This window comes from Lontra canadensis, unplaced genomic scaffold, assembly GCF_010015895.1.
Source record: "Lontra canadensis isolate GAN:19392208 unplaced genomic scaffold, GSC_riverotter_1.0 scaffold72, whole genome shotgun sequence".
Taxonomy (NCBI): Eukaryota; Metazoa; Chordata; class Mammalia; order Carnivora; family Mustelidae; genus Lontra; species Lontra canadensis.
The window spans coordinates 6,322,639-6,339,231 of record NW_022631066.1 but is presented as its reverse complement, the minus strand read 5'-3'; the positions used below and the strand labels follow the sequence as shown (position 1 = coordinate 6,339,231).

General features: G+C 38.4%; 1 protein-coding gene across 2 annotated transcripts in view; it reads right to left on the bottom strand.

Annotated features, from left to right (window-relative positions):
• The window catches only part of NSUN6 (NOP2/Sun RNA methyltransferase 6), a 59,433-nt gene extending 43,925 nt beyond the window's left edge, over positions 1-15,508 (bottom strand). The window contains exons 1-3 of one of the 2 annotated variants that reach the window (XM_032880881.1): positions 15,111-15,508; positions 12,863-13,018; positions 10,883-10,962 (exon numbers count right to left, since the gene is read on the bottom strand). In XM_032880881.1, the coding sequence (XP_032736772.1) occupies positions 10,883-10,962; positions 12,863-13,018; positions 15,111-15,185 (311 nt within the window). In that variant the 5' untranslated portion in view covers positions 15,186-15,508. Of the gene's footprint in view, positions 1-10,882; positions 10,963-12,862; positions 13,019-15,110 lie in introns of those variants that run through there. The other variant, XM_032880882.1, reaches the window with a different exon arrangement.
• Between the last annotated feature and the right edge of the window lie 1,085 nt (positions 15,509-16,593).

The window sequence follows — 16,593 nt, the reverse complement described above, 5'->3', positions numbered from 1 at the left end:
TAATACACCTCCAACCCCCACTGAACTTTTTAATGTTTCGATCTAAACCCTAAATAACCCCTTTACTCCTGACTGTACTAGGTTAATGCCACGAATGAATAAATAAGAAAAAGAAGTTGAAAAAAAGGATAAATATAGAGGAAGTGGTTTAGAGAGGGGGATGGAGCACACTTGAGAAAAGAAAAAGTAGAGCTCTATCTGGTAGAAAACAATAAAGTAGCACCAAAAACTGCTTAATAATTTAAAGAGCACCACAGTTTCCATGGTGGATTTAGAAGGGAAAAATAATGTCCTTATCTTCAAAGACTAAAAGAGACAATATACAATGAATTCTAAATGGTATATTGCTGCATGGTCAACTAGTCATATTTTAAACCAGGTGATTTTATTCTTCCTTTACTGTCCAACTTTTTTGTTTTCCAATTTCTCACCTTCTATTCATTCCATTAGACCACTAACATCTGAATATTACTTCTAATTCACAGAAAAGACGTTTTCAAAAGTCAGGGGATGCCTACGTGATCAGCCCTGAATAAAGACCTTAAGCACTGAGTCTCTTATGCATGTCCGTGCTGGCAATATTGCACATGTGTTGTCACATCTCCTTGCTGCGGGAAAGAAGCATGTCCTCTCTTTCTTCCATGATCTCCAGATGGTCAAATCTCACGGAGCTTCTCAGTTTTATACCACTTGATTCTCATGTTCTATCTGCTCATTCCCTATCTACTTCTTAAAGAGGTCCATTCCCCCATGTTCCAAAACATGCTGCATCTCTTCTCACCTTGCATTCTACTCTCGGCGATCTCAGACTTTCAATAATCACTTACAAAAATGACCTATGTGTTCTCATGTTCGGCCCTTCTAGACTCTGAATTGGTATTTCTAATCACCTACTACCATGTGTATGTGTATGTAGGCTATGTGTATGTAGGTTTCTCGTGGTTACTTCAAACTCAGCAAGTCCTAAACAATGTTACCTTTCCCTTGACCCTCCATATTTGGCACATCCCAAATCTTTCCATCGTTCTGTTGCCAATCTTGAATTAAGTGCTGTCATCTGCCTCGATAACCAAACTGGAAGCTTCAACGTCATTTTAAATCCCTTCTTCCTAAATCCTCAAACTCAATACTTGCAGTGTTACCAAATCACACCACCCCTAATTCTCATAACAGGTCTTCTAGACCCAGCCTCCAACATCAGACATATAAGCTTCTAACTTGATCACTGAAATAACTTCTTGCCTTTTTTACCTTTAACAGTTTTCAGATCTTTAGGTCTTTGGTGTTCTGCAGTTTCATTCTGAAGTAGACATGGAATTTTTTTTACTTTTGGCTTTAGACTCATTGTGTTTTGTTTTTTTTTCTAAGATTTTATTTTAGAGGGGGTGGGGAATAGGAGTATGAGTCAGTCCCAAGCAGACTCAGAGGTAAGCTTGAAGCCCAAACTGGGGCTTGATCCCATGACCCCAAGACCATGACCTAAGCGGAAAACAAGTCAGATGCTCAATCGACTGTGCCAACCAGATGCCCCCAGACTCACTGTGCTTCTTAAATCAATTGTGGAAAATTCTTAGTCATTACACTTCTGAATGCTGCCTCTCATTACTTCTATTATCTACATTTGCAACCTATTAGAAATATGAAGTATCTTTTCATTCTATTTTTGACTCGATTCAACTTCACATTTTTATTTATCAATCTCTGCTGCATTCCAGATCATTTCCCATGGGTCTTCTACTTCAATAATTCTCCATCAGTTGGGTTTAAGGTACAACTTAACTCACTGAACACATTTTTTATTTTAATGATGATATTCTTACTTCTAGACTCTTTTTCAATTTTACTCTTTTCCTCTTGGGATCTTTACACTTTAGATTCCGCTTTTGTTCTTAATCATTTTAAGAAATTTGATTTTAAAGTCTCTACTAGATAGCTCTAATCTGCTAAAGTTTGGGGGGAAACCTGATCCTTCAATTTGTGGCTCATGCTCTCACTTATGGTGGTTTGAATCCTCGTGTAGCTTTCAACTTCGTGTAGCCTGGATAGAATGTGTGCCTCTCGAAAGTGGTTTTGCCTGGCTTTTGCCAAGCACCTCAGGAACTGGCTTGGGATCAAGTTTTTATATTAATTTCCCAGATTTCTGGTTTTAAGACCATTTAGGTAGCATGAATTTGAATTCCAAATCTTTATAAGGCATGGAACCATGGTTTCACATTCACAGATCTGTCTTCTTCAATCCAAACCCCAAGACAAGAGAGATCCAAGGGTGCCTGGGTGGCTCCATTGGTTAAGCAGCTGCCTTCAGCTCAGGTCATGATCTCGGGGTCCTCGGATCAACTCTACATCAGGCTCCCTGCTCAGCGGGGAGTCTGCTTCTCCCTCTCCCTCTGCCCCCCTCCACTGTGCAAACTCTCCCTCTAATAAGTAAGTAAAATTTTTTAAAAAGATGAGAGATCTAACTCCTTAATTATTGTCTTGCACTGACTTCTGGATATGTCTCACCTTATCTCCTATATTAAAAGGAAAACCTCTAAATTTAGAAGACGAACCACCTCCTCTCCCACGTCTCCCAAACCGCGAACATTCACTCACATGCTTACTGTTCTGCTTTCAGTTACTCTTCATTCTAACCCCTGAATATCCACTTACATTGTCAATCACTCAGTTGTGCATTTTATTGCCTTATTTTTTATTTAGTATTCCTAGGTGTATGTAGGTGGAAACATTTTCAGATATCTAGGTTACCAAATTGTTGGAAATAAAACAGTCTAAAATGATTCCCTAATTTGTTTCCAGTCTTATAATTTTTCTTCTAAACTTTTTTCACTGTAACCCACAGAAATACACTTAATATCACAACTCAGGACATATGTGTGTATGTATATGTATACACATATATATTTATACACATATTTATATCAAACATTTTATGAAACACATTCCGTATGTGCAGTACAATATGATACCTTATGAAATATCCCATTTCTTTTTTAAAATGCTTAAAAAAAAAAAAGACATTAAACTGATTTTACAACCTACTAATGGATCATGACCTCCATGTGGTTGAAAAAAATAGCTTTATGCTACTATCGGTATTCTTTGGCTCCTATGTTCTAAGCAAAAAACTAAACATTCCTGGGGCACCTGGGTGGCTCAGTGATTAAAGCCTCTGCCTTCTGCTCAGGTCATGATCTCAGGGTCCTGGGATCAAGCCCCACATTGGGCTCTCTGCTCAGCGGGGAGCCTGCTTCCTCCTCTCTCTCTCTGCCTGCCTCTCTGCCTACTTGTGATCTCTGTCAAATAAATAAGATCTTTAAAAAAAAAAAAAAACTAAACATTCCTTAGTTAAAAAAAAAAATCTTTTACATTTCACAGCTGACCTCTCCCAACTTCTTCAACCTCACCGTTTCAACACCCTCTCTGAAAAACCAACTAAATAGCCAAACTTGTTCACTTTGACACGAGCCAACCTGTATTTTCAGGCATCTGTACTTTAGCTTTCTCTCCACCTCAAATAACCTTGACCATCTTACCCCACCAGCCTAATGCCTAAACACCTTCAAGGCTCAAATGAAATACTATCTACTTGAAAATCTTTACCAATTTCCTTTCACTCAGTCCTTCCTATTCTGTGCTCTGATGATACTTTATTAATAACTTCACTGCGGCACTTTTAACAATCTGACTCATACAAAGGTTTCCTGTTGTTAAACCAATCAACTGCATTTCATTCATCTTTGTAACACCCTTGGGTCTTAGACCTAGCACCAATCCAAAAAATGTCTTGGGATATAGAACCTTGCAGTTTTAAGCAGAATGTTTTTATGGGAATAACCATATCATGGAGATGACAGAAAGACGGACTACGGAAAAAAAGAGTTAACATAGCAGTCCTGAATTATTATCCTTTCTTTGGACAGCATGGTTACAAGGTTGGTCCCTGGCTGCCATCTGGGAACTCAGATTTCAGAAAGATACCCACTATTCACTGATGAGAATAGCTCACTATGCTTAAATCACCTGTACAAATATTACGGTTACAGCCAACAATGACTTTCCTTCTGAGAGGCCAGAATGTGGGCATGTGCCAGGCAGGGAGTGCTTACATGAACAGATGCAAATAAAAATCCTGGACACGAGTTGCTCATGAACTTCCCTGGCTGGCAACATCTTAGTTTGTCAAGCCTGTTCCTGAGGGAATTAAGTGTTTCCTGTGTGACTCCATTGGAAGAGAATTCTGTAAGCTTTCAACCGGTTCTCCCTGTACTTTTTCCCAGGTGCCCTCTCCCTTTGCTGATTCTGCTCCGGATTACTTCACTGTAGTAAATCGTAGTCACGAGTACTACTATCTGCTGAATCCTGTGAGTCATCCTAGAGTGGTCTTGGGGATCCCTCAACACTAGGACTAATTGTATAAAAACATAAGATCCCAAATATGCAAGTATCAAGGTATAATTCAGCTTTGCTGAAGGGGAAAGTTTGAGGCAGCGAAGATAAAAGGAAATGTAAGAGTTGATGCAGGGCCATAACACATGCCAGAAGTTTAATTTTTTATTGCAATATTTATAAATAAAGAAGTAAACAACATTAAAGAAAGAGGACCTTCTGATAGTACAGTAATACAGATAGGAGGGAAAAATCATATGAACGTACTCAGATTAGGAAAAAACTAGTAAAATAGCTTTAACAAAATGAGGTGTCTACAAATTAAAGAGTGGGATTATGAGAATGTCCCACTAAAATATATATAAAAATATAAACTTACCCATTTGGCTTTTTTTAAAGATTTTATTTATTTGAGACAGAGCGTGAGAGAGAAAGCTCTCATTTGAGCATAAGCAGGGGGTGTGGGAGAGGGAGTGGGAGAAGCAGACTCCCCACTAAGCACGGAGCCTGACACGGGGCTCAATCCTGAGACCCTGGGATCAGGACCTGAGCCAAAGGCAGACGCATAACCAACTGAGCCACCCAGGCGCCCCTCAATTTGGCATTTAACTGCACATATTGGCAACTCTACACCAAATAGGAGATAATGATTATAATTTTAAGATGTTGTATATTATTTCATGCCAACAAATATTTCTTTTTCAGCAGGCCTGCCATCTGTACTTAATCAACCATTTTTGTGCAATTACTTGAACATTCTATTGCATTTACCATATTATTGCATATACACAAACAGCAATTGAAATATTAAAGTGCTGATACTAGCAAGAAAGATGAAAGATGGAAATCAAGCAGGCCGAGAGGCGTGAATCCTGCCTCATGTGGCTCTCAAGAGAATTATGCTACTGGATTATTCATTGCAAAGGAAAAAAAGAAAATTTTCTGACCTGTTGAAAATATTTTGCTAAGATTTTTGTCAAAAAGGGAAGTACACTAATTAAAAAAAATGCAGAGATCTTTAAAAATTATGAATTGAATGTTGACCTAAAAAATTCTACTAGTATAAATTCAGTCTTTAGAAAATGATGTTTGGGGGGCGCCTGGGTGGCTCAGTGGGTTAAGCCGCTGCCTTCGGCTCAGGTCATGATCTCAGAGTCCTGGGATCGAGCCCCGCATTGGGCTCTCTGCTCAGCAGGGAGCCTGCTTCCTCCTCTCTCTCTGCCTGCCTCTCTGCCTGCTTGTGATCTATCAAGTAAATAAATAAAATCTTAAAAAAAAAAAATGATGTTTGGGTAGAATGTCAAAAACACGCATAACAAGAGAAGCCTGGCATTCAATTTTCTCCTAAGTTTTTCAAATAATGTTGACGTTGATACCATCAAATTCTACACTACAACCTTATGTTCAATCTCATGACATTACCAATGATAAAATCTTAAGCAATGTTAAAACAGATTTAATCAGCATATTAAGTATCATATTAAGTAAACTGAGGGAACCAGAATTTATGGTGAGAAATTACTTTTAAAATAGTTCATTATCTACAAATACAGTTTAACCTCTATTTGGTATTTTAAATAATTACAGGATATTGAGTTTACAGTAAAAGATCAGTAAAAGACTGAGAGTGTATTTCTTTTTCTCAGGTCTGTAGAAAGGAAGAAAGAAACAACAATCTGAGAAGGGCATGCCATTTATAATAAAACTGACCAACAGCTATATTTCCACTAAGGAGGAATAACTGTCTGACACAGAAATTTGGATCAAACCTAGTTCCTCAACAGGGTATAAATGTCTCTGAAAAGAAAAATCTCACAGAGGCCTAAGCAAGTATTTATTACTTAGAACCTGGACTGGGGGTTCAGGTTGAGAAACGAGAATCTGAGAAGATCTTGTTAGTGTCCCGCTCACAGCAGACACACCGGAAAGAGGAACGGGGTCATCAGCACATCTGCGCCTTCCCTGACAAATCTGGATAAACTGCCCAAAAGTAGCTAAGGGAAGGGAAAGAGCAACCAAGTTTGGCGCTCCTCACCAGACTCAACTAAGCAGAAGCTATCATTAAATCCCCATGCAAAAAAATGCGGAGAGCTGGAACCCTTCACAGAGAACCTCACTCTTTATCAACTATGCTCACCAGGACTAGAAACGTGCCACTAGGAAAAATTCGGTGAAAGCATTTTTTTTAAAATACATCTGTTTAGCTGTATAGGGACATAGTTCACACCATTCTATATCATTATACTCGAAGAAGCTATGTGAATTTAAGTGTTTCCCTCCAGTGAGTTAGAGAAGCAGAAAGGATTCATTCAACTCGGGACCTAGACATAGTAGCAAAATGAAACAAAAACAAAAACCCAAAGAAAAACAATTTCAAATGGGTCGTTATATTTTCAAAAACAAATGAAAAGGAATAACTCAAAATGGAATCTAAGAAAAAACAGATAAAAAAGTAGTGCACTGGGGGTGCCTGGGTGGCTCAGTGGGTCAAAGCCTCTGCCTTCGGCTCAGGTCATGATCCCAGGGTCCTGGGATCGAGCCCCACATCGGGCTCTCTGCTCAGTGGGGAGTCTGCTTCCTCCTCTCTCTCTGCCTGCTTCTCTGCCTGCTTGTGATCTCTGTCAAATAAATAAGTAAAATCTTAAAAAAAAAAAAAAAGTAGTGAACTGGAAAATAAACGATAAGAAAGTCTCGGAAATAAGAGAGAACACGACAGGCTTGAGACTGCTATTTTTAGAAAGGCCTGCTTGTAAGATCAGCCCTTGGCTGGCATCTGCAAACATGACTGGGAAACAGTTCCCAGGACTGACTGAAAACTTTCTGTAATGATAAGAGTGGATTATTGTTCCTAAATGTTTCTACAAGCAATGTGCTTTGTTCTGAACACCTGTTCTCCTTTCCAGAGGCTGAAAATTTTGGTATATGCAGGGCAGAGGGCACCAACATGACCAGCACCCGATAAAACAATTGCCACTAAGTCTCTAATAAGCTTCCCTCCTAAACACCTATTTAACTCTTGTCAAAATTCATCGCTAGAGGAATTAAGCATGTCCTAGTAACTCCATGGAAGAGAGGTCTCTTGGAAGCTTGTGCCTGGCTTCCTCCAGCCTTTGCTCCATGTACCCTTTCCTTTGCAGTTTTTTGTGTCCTTTCTTGTAATAAATCTTCACCATGAGCACAATTACATGATGAGTCCTGTGAGTCCTTCTAGCCAATCACCAAACCTGGGGGCTGTCTTGGGGTACCCCAACACAGGGGGTATCTGCACTGGAAATCCAACCTATAGCCCTAGTGGGTTTTTTTTTAAGATTTTATTTATTCATTTGCAAGATAGAGTGCACGTGAGCAAGCACATGAGCACAGGGTGAAGGGAGAAGGAGAAACAGACTGTCCAAAGAGCAGGGAGTCCTACAGGGGGTTCATGGGGCTTGATCCCACAGGTGAGCTGGAAGCACTTAACTGACTGAGCCACCCAGGCGCCCCCTAGTGTTCTTATACAGAATACAGAAAAATATGATACTGAAAGACTCCTAACTAAAGAGTTATACTGTTTCATTAAAAAATAAGAAAGAATGGCACAAAACAAACTAAGGGTGCTATGGGGAGAGGGTGTATGTAAGGGTGGTTGCGTTAAGGACACGGGGGAGGGTATGTGCTATGGCGAGTGCTGTGAAATGTGTAAGCCTGACGATTCACAGACATGTACCCCTGAGGCAAATAACGCATTATATGTTAATAAAAATAATTAATTAAAAAACTAAGAAAGAATGGTTAAAAAAAAAAAAATCAAGCTATATCCTAACCCAGTTTCTAAAGTTCAGTGATGGAGAACCTGTAGATCTCCAAGCAAAAATTAAGATGCTGTTCGCTGGGGCCTCTGATTTTTTTCACAGCAACACTTGATGACATAACATTCCGAAAGCAATGTCTACAAAGTGCTAAGGGAAATAATATAGGACCTGAAAGTACTATAATTGGCCGATCTATTGTTTAAATATAAAGGCAACAGGCAATTCTGAAGCAAGAGTGTAAATACTTTGGAGATGAGAATACTTACTTTGGAGACGGGAAACAGGTGCTGCAGACCTGATAAATGACTAAGATCACCAACCAAGAGTAATCAAGACAAAGAACTCAGGAATGAACTATTAGGACTAAAAGTTAAGCACAGCATTCATTTGAATTGTGCTTCTAGAATAACAATGTTATAAGCCTGTGCAATGCTTAAAGAACTAACACAGTAAATAAAAATTGGCTGGTGGATGTTTTAGGGGATAAAATTTAAGTGTAAGATTTTTAAAAAATTAAGTGTAAGAACTTCCTCATTTTTCATAATGGAAAGGAATATAATAATAATAGTGATAATGAGTTTTAAAAACAAAAAAGAACTGATTTGCTCCTTTTAGAAGTGAATAGTAGGTATGCAAATCTATAATCCTAAATGATTTTTGAACTTTCCTGTCATAACCCATCATTTGTGTCTTATAATTCACTAACGTTCTAATAAGTGTCTAGATCACTACAAAAAATAGGATGAAAGGGTACTAGGTTCAGAAAATAAAGTTAAATCATCTAAATACTTCAAAAGAACTAGCATGGCCAGTATTAGTGAGAATGAAAGACTGAGACTCTCTCATATACTGCTAGAAACATTAAATGGTAAAACTTTATAGAAAGCATTAAAACTAAAATATGCACAGTCCAATGAACCAATGATTCTATGCTGTACCAGTTTATCCTGTAGACCTGCTTACGCAAGTTTACAAAGAAACATCCTTAGAATATTTACTGTTGTTAATAATGAAAAACAGGAAAAAAAATAAATGCCTATTTATATTACAGGGATGAATAAATGTTTGAAAAGTATGCACATATTAAAAAGAATGAAATAGGGCCAACTGGGTGGCTCAGTTGGTTAAGTGTTTGCCTTCGGCTCAGGTCAGGATCCCAGGCTCCTGGCACTGAGCCCAGAGTCCGGCTCCCACTATGGGGAGCCTGCTTCTACTTCTCCTCTGCTCCACAACCCATTCATGTGCTATCTCGCAAATAAATAAAATATTTTTTAAAAAATAAAGGGGCACCTGAGTGGGTCAAGCCTCTGCCTTCGGCTCAGGTCATGATCTCAGGGTCCTGAGATCAAGCCCCGCATAGAGCTCTCTGCTCAGCAGGGAGCCTGCTCCCCCGCCCCCCTGCTCTCTCTCTGCCTGCCTCTCCGCCTACTTGTGATCTCTCTCTCCCTGTGTCAAATAAATAAAAATCTTTAAAACACATAAAAATAAATAAATAAATAAAATAAAAAGAATGAAATGAATTATATAGTATTAGGGAGAATTATGGACTTCTTTCTACCTTGATTGGGATAGGTCTTGGCTACACAGCTATACAAATGTGGGGAAATTCAGCAAAGTACACTTAATTAAAATCTCTTCATTTCATAGAGTCTACAGAGTTCATCTTAAAAAACAGAATAAGGAACTCACAAAATCTTTTTTTAATTGCCAAAGGAATACATGCTTATAGTAAAAATAACACAGAAATGTTACAAATGAAAATCTCTTACCCCTTCTCTCCCAATCCAAACTCTTCAGAGTTAACCACTCAAAATTAACCTCTATTAATAGCTGGGTATGTTAAAGCCTTTGGACCTTTTTCTGTATATAAGTAAATATACATAAATGTGTTGTTTTTTGTAATTGCAAAAAAAAAGTGTAATTATCCCATACATAACAATCTCTTTTTGATACTTAATTGTGACTATCTTCTCTTACTGGTACATATAACTCTTCCTCATTAAAGCCCATATAATATTCCAATGGACGATAAACCATAATTTACTGAACTACGGCTTTACTGACCACTCAATTACTCTCAAGCTTTAACAAAATGAGCATTTTTCTATTTAATATCTTTCTTAGGGGTATAAAAAATTAAACCACAATTAGGGATTTAAAAATACTCCTTGGAAGTTGAACTCCCATTATTCCCATTAAAATATGAAACTTCCCCCCAACCAGTTTTCAAACATATGTCTTCCAAATACATAAATGAGAACAATGCCTATTCTACTCATAGAACATACATTGTAAATCAAAGTAACTGTGAATTAATGAATAAAATTTTACAAACACATTAACTAGGAAAGCAGGAAAAATGTTATGTATTTTTGTGGCAGCTCAAAAAAAGTTTTAAATTAGCCTTGGAACCTCTTAATACATATAAGTAAACAAATGAAGTTTCTTACTAAGTAGGAGGGAAAAGCCACCAATCACTGCACCAAATGGACCCAAAGGCATTACTTTCAAGGTATCTGGACCCATTCCTACTCTTTTATAATATCTTCTAAGACAGAATACGAAGTTGCATTTATGAATTTGTGAATTGTCTGTCTATATGAAATTGCTAATAATAGAGAAACTTTGTATCACCAAACAGTAAGAAAAAAAACCTATGACAAATTTTTAGAAAAATTTCATTTGAAAATAAAATAATTACAAACCTAGGTCCAATAACAGGAATAAGTAAGACATCCTGAAGGTCTGGATGTTGAAGAATAGGAACATTTAATCCATTAAACTGCTGTTAAAAATAAACAAACAGAATTATGAAGCCATCAATATAATTGATAGATTTCAACTTACAGTTCTTTTCATTGTCATTACCTAGCAGAGCATGAAGCTTGGTTTAGGATATTGTTGCTTTATTCCACATAATACTATAAAAGACAAAGACTTCAAAACAATTATGTTTTCTCTGTGTTTTATTCTGAAGTATCTCGATTTCTTTATAAGGTTCAATTTTGTTTACAGTTGGCTTTATAAAGACAACCCATGTTTACCTTAGGTGACTTATTTTGAAAACACATAACCAATATAGAATTGCACATCATACTCTTTTAAGGAAACATTCTGAATAGGACATTAAGGTTTGAGATGATTAAATACTATTTATTAAACACCACCAATACTGAATGCCATGTCAGTTTCGCTAAGGGAAATAAATGCTTTTTGGCAAAAAGTTCAGGATTTTCAGTATCCTCTATCATACTTGGTCTTCAAACTGGAAATGGGTGCATGACCAGGAGTGTAGGTGTCAAGGCCAACTCACACAGTCTCAGGAGAACCAACTATGTGCATCTCTGTCCAATTTCAAGGTCACACTGGTAGCCTGAAATTGACAGCAGTGAGAGTATTTACACCGCTGAAATCAGCAAATGCTACAAAGGGTTGTTTTTCTCAGAAGGTGGGTTTTTCAATATGTACCAGAACACTACTATTGCAGAAGAAAATAACTGGGCATTACACTCATCAGAATAAAGAGCAGAATAGTGGAAGGGATAGCAAGGATACTACAGTCTTAGGGGAGCAACATGCAAGTATTTCAGAACAAGTCTCGGCCATGTAGGCCAGGAATTTTAAATCATGAATTTTCACATACTATATGAAAGAACAGTAACAATAATAGGTATTTCCATTGCCCTGTGGCATCCATATACTACCTAGATAAACTCTTAAAAATCAATTTATTTCCACAGCATGGAGGTTCCTCAAAATGTTGAAACTAGAACTACCCTATGACTCAGCAATTGCACTGCTGGGTATTTACCCTAAAGATACAAACGTAGTGATCCGAAGGGGCACGTGCACCTGAATGTTTATAGTACCAACGTCTACAATAGCCAAACTATGGAAAGAACCTAGATGTCCATCAACAGATGAATGGATAAAGAAGATGTGGTATATATACACAATGGAATACTATGCAGCCATCAAAAGAAATGAAATCTTGCCATTTGCGACAACGTGGATGGAACTAGAGGGTATCATGCTTAGCGAAGTAAGTCAATCGGAGAAAGACAATTATCATACGATCTCCCTGATATGAGGGAGAGGAGATACAACATGGGGGACTAAAGGGGTAGGAGAAGAGTAAATGAAGCAAGATGGGATTGGGAGGGAGATAAACCATAAGTGACTCTTAATCTCACAAAACAAACTGAGGGTTGCTGGGGGGAGGGGGGTTCGGGGTGGTAGGGTTATGGACATTGGGGAGGGTATGTGCTATGGTGAGTGCTGTGAAGTGTGTAAACCTGGCGATTCACAGACCTGTACCCCTGGGGGAAAAAATATATTATATGTTTATAAAAAATAAAATTTAAAAAAAAAATCAATTTATTTCCAAGTTGATGAGAGAAAAAATTTGTATTTTAGCAATCTATATTTCTACCATCTCAAGAACTCTCCTGACTTTTGCTTCTTCCAGGCAAAGGAGATTTCAGACCAACCTTACCTAACAGATGGCTACTAAGAAATCTGAAATGTAGGGGTGCCTGGGTGGTCCAGTCAGTTAAGCGTCCACTCAGGTCATGGTCCTGGAGTCCTGGGATCGGGCTCCATGTTGGAGAGCAACATTCTACAACATTCCACAAGACTGTAGAAATGCAATTATGGATATAATGACATAGAAAATTTGCGCATACCTTCTGAAGTTCATCAAACAACAGATCTTTCACATGTTGCACTGAGGCTAGGTGTGTATTTACTCTTACTGTTGTGAATGATGGAGGATGTGACAAGCGATTTAACAGAGTTTCAAATTTCCTTTCTGCTTCTTGTTTTCCAAAAGCAGATACAACCTGAAAAGAGGAAAACAACACGTTAATGTTTCAATGTCACTATAAGAATTAACTAAAAATATTAAGTAGATTATGCATACCCAACTAATGAAACATCTTTCAGCAATTGTTCAGTTCCATTTCATTTTGCTATATTAGTTGCATGTTAGTAACACTAACCAAATGTAATACTTCACAGGGTTTTGGGGTTTAATAGTGGTAATAAACACCTAACAAAATGCCCAACATAAAGAGCTTGGAAAAAACTGCCTCAACTTCAAAGCATTATTAACATTTTGAACATATTAATGTCTGCTATGCTTATTCATATAAATTCATGATTTTATTCTATTTATAATATACCAAATATTATATCGTTCTGTAGAGCTACGTACTTGCTAGCCTCATACCTAGAACAAATTCATTAGCAGCCTTTGAAAACACCAATATTTGAATACTGATACTGATACTGATATTGATACTGTCATCTAAAGGTCATCCACATCAGCTTTCGAATATGGTATTTTTAAAATGTAACAAATATCACCCAAAAAGACAGGTAGCAAAAATAACCTGTCAGAAATGGAGGTTTAAAGATAAAAACAAAAACAAAAACCAAGTTCCCCTGTGATTAACTGAAGCTTTGGGAGACACGTATTTTCCCATTTTTGTCATCTTTGACTGTACCCTGCTTCACAGCATCTTCTTAAACTACCTGCCAGAGTACTCATCCACCAGCCTCAAAGTATTAGTACTTTCTCAAGTTTAGTTTGTTTTTATTAAAACTGAATATACCTTTACTTCCAATACTTATACAAAGGAATGGTTTTTTCTAAAATCATTTACAGTTAGCGGGCTTGAGACAGAGATGGTGTCAGAGACAGATATTTGGATCTTCTATAATACAATATTTACCATTTTAAAAATAGTTAAGAAAAATTGCTGAATGCCTCTATTTCTCTTAATATGCTCCTTAGATTTTTAGCTCTTTGAAGTCAAGAGAAGGTATTTTCTCTTTCCATACTCTCTAATCCCTTAATCTAATCTTTGGAAATAAAATGTAGGAATCAAATCTAAGAAGTCATAGCTTCAGTAGTTATCTTCATACACGAATCACATTTAAGTCTTAGATTTTACTCTGAATAAGAAAAGCAAAGATTTAGAAAATACAAAGTTGCCTAGAGGCACGAAGTAAAATGTAAAGAGCACAAGCCTGACAAAGACAACATTCACTGAGGACTTCTGTGCCAGCTACTGCTCACACTACGTGGAATGAGTATTTATTGAGGACTAATGTACCAGAACAATACCAGCTGCATTCACTTACGGTTAATATTTTAAAATAACCGTGTAAGGTAAATATTTTTAACATCCTCAGTTTCCACAGAAAAGGATATCAAGGTTAAACGGTATGAAATAATTTACTCAAAGCACAGGGGCACCCATCAAGGACCTGGGATGCCAAATCTGTATTTTTTCACTGTATCTGAGCTCTTCAGCTTCAGATTTCAGCCCTATTATTTGATAGCGGTGTCAATCTGGGTCAGCTACAGGACTCTTTGGACCCTCAGCTCTCTCACCTATTAAAATGCAGAAGAAATCTCTACCCCCCCCCCCCCCCCGCAAAAAAGAAATTTCTAATATTAAGATGTAAAGGTCTGCAAATCAGCTAGCACAACTAGCGGCATTTAAGAGGCATTAACACATTATAGTATCCCTTTCACCTGAGAACCACAGCAAGCGCTCTAAGAACACGGGTGTATCTTCTCCACTGGACTTAAATTCTCAAGAACAGGAATCTTTTCCCCTCATTCTTGTAACCCCATCAGTGCCATGCCTACTGACACTCACATAACCGCTCTTTTCCCTTCCCTTCTGTTCACATTCGTTAAGTGTTGAAACATAGACCTCATTCACCTCCTATCTCGAAAGCATTAAATGCCCGCAAGAAGATACTGGCAGTTTTCACATTCCAAAAAGAGTAATAAGAAACAACCGTGTAAAGATTAGGTCTCGCTCTAGGCTTTTTTGGTTTTCCTTTTTTTTTTTCCTATTTCTCCAGCGTGTGTAAACATTGAATTTTTGCAAGCATCATATAACAGGTTTGACCTACCTCCTTATTCACAAAACCCTCTTTCAGATACTTTTCAACCTCATGTCTCAACGATATTTTAGGGAACATGGACATTTTTCCTATTGTTTTATCCTCCAAGAAAAATGTGGGAAAACGGTGACTTTTCTCTTTCCGAATTAACAGTGAGCAGCGTCTTGGCAATGGGCAACCACCCACACGCTCCGGGACCACCAGATGGCCGGGAAAATCGCGCCGCTCTTTCCAAGTTAAACTCGGGATTGCGGAGGTACATCCACGCTTTCTCCGGCATTGCCAGTTTAGGGCCGCTTCCTCGCCTCCACCATAGCCGCCTCTGGTGCTTCTTGAGAGACGCTCACGGAAATCACTGTGAGGTCATGTCCCCCGTGTGGCAGAGAATACACAGGTTTAAAAAAAAAAAAAAAAATTGACAATCCAATCCGTTGTGAACCCGCCTGGAAAACAGACTTGACTTCAGGCTTCTGTTCACTCACGTTCAGCCTTCAGACCTCGTTTCAAAACCGCGCCCCCAATTTCCCTGCTGAAAGCCGCTTCCGGCTTACGTCACTTCCGGCGACGCGTCCCACCCTCCCCGGTTCCCCAATCCGCAACCGCGAACCGCCGTAGGTCAGGTCGCCGGAGTTTCCGAGGTCGGCTGGAGGCCGCTCCACGTGTGGGTGGCTTTGTGGACCCCAGAGGAGGGAAGGGAGGCCACTTGGGTGAACTGCCTGATTTAGCGCCTGGGGTGGGTTCCAGGAGGAAGGAGGAAGTGGTGTGGATGAAATCGAAGTGGCTTGAGTAAACTGGAGGTCTAGTTAGTTCACCTGCCTGTTGATCTCCAACGGAAGGAGGAAGCCAGAGTTTATTTGAATGTAAAGCCGCCCTTTGATTCAGACACCTGCCCCTCGGTGGCGTACTCATCTGACTTCAGCTGTGAATGATCGCCGTTATTTAAATTTGTGAAAGCTGGGTTAATGGTGTGTTAAAAACCCATTAATGATCAGTTAAAACTAAAAAAAAAAAAAAAACAAAAAACCCGCATATTCAAAATTAGTTGAATGAGGCTAACGGTTATCTGTATTATAGTTGAGTTGCACTTTAAGGCTCCGAGACTCTTACCCTAAGTTATGTAGGTAAAGATTCAAAAGAAGATGCATAACGAAAGTCGGGCATTTTATGATTGAATACGAAACTAAAAATAATTGTCTCTTTGTCTTAGGTTTTTGTTTTTGCAACTCACGGTGTTAACTGTAGGAAAAGGTTTTTTCTAAATCTCACACAGAGGTGTTTAAAAAGTGCAGTTACTTTGTATGATACGCTGACCAGGTTCTGTATAAAATATTTTAACTTACAGCCACACAACAACCCTGTAATGTGGTTATATCCCTTTTATGAAAGAGTGAAACGGCTCCCACAGCTGAAATAAGTCTGTAGCCTCACAGAAAGAAAATAAAGACCACAGCCACCTGCCTTCTAAGTACCAACTCTTTTCACTATGCCATGC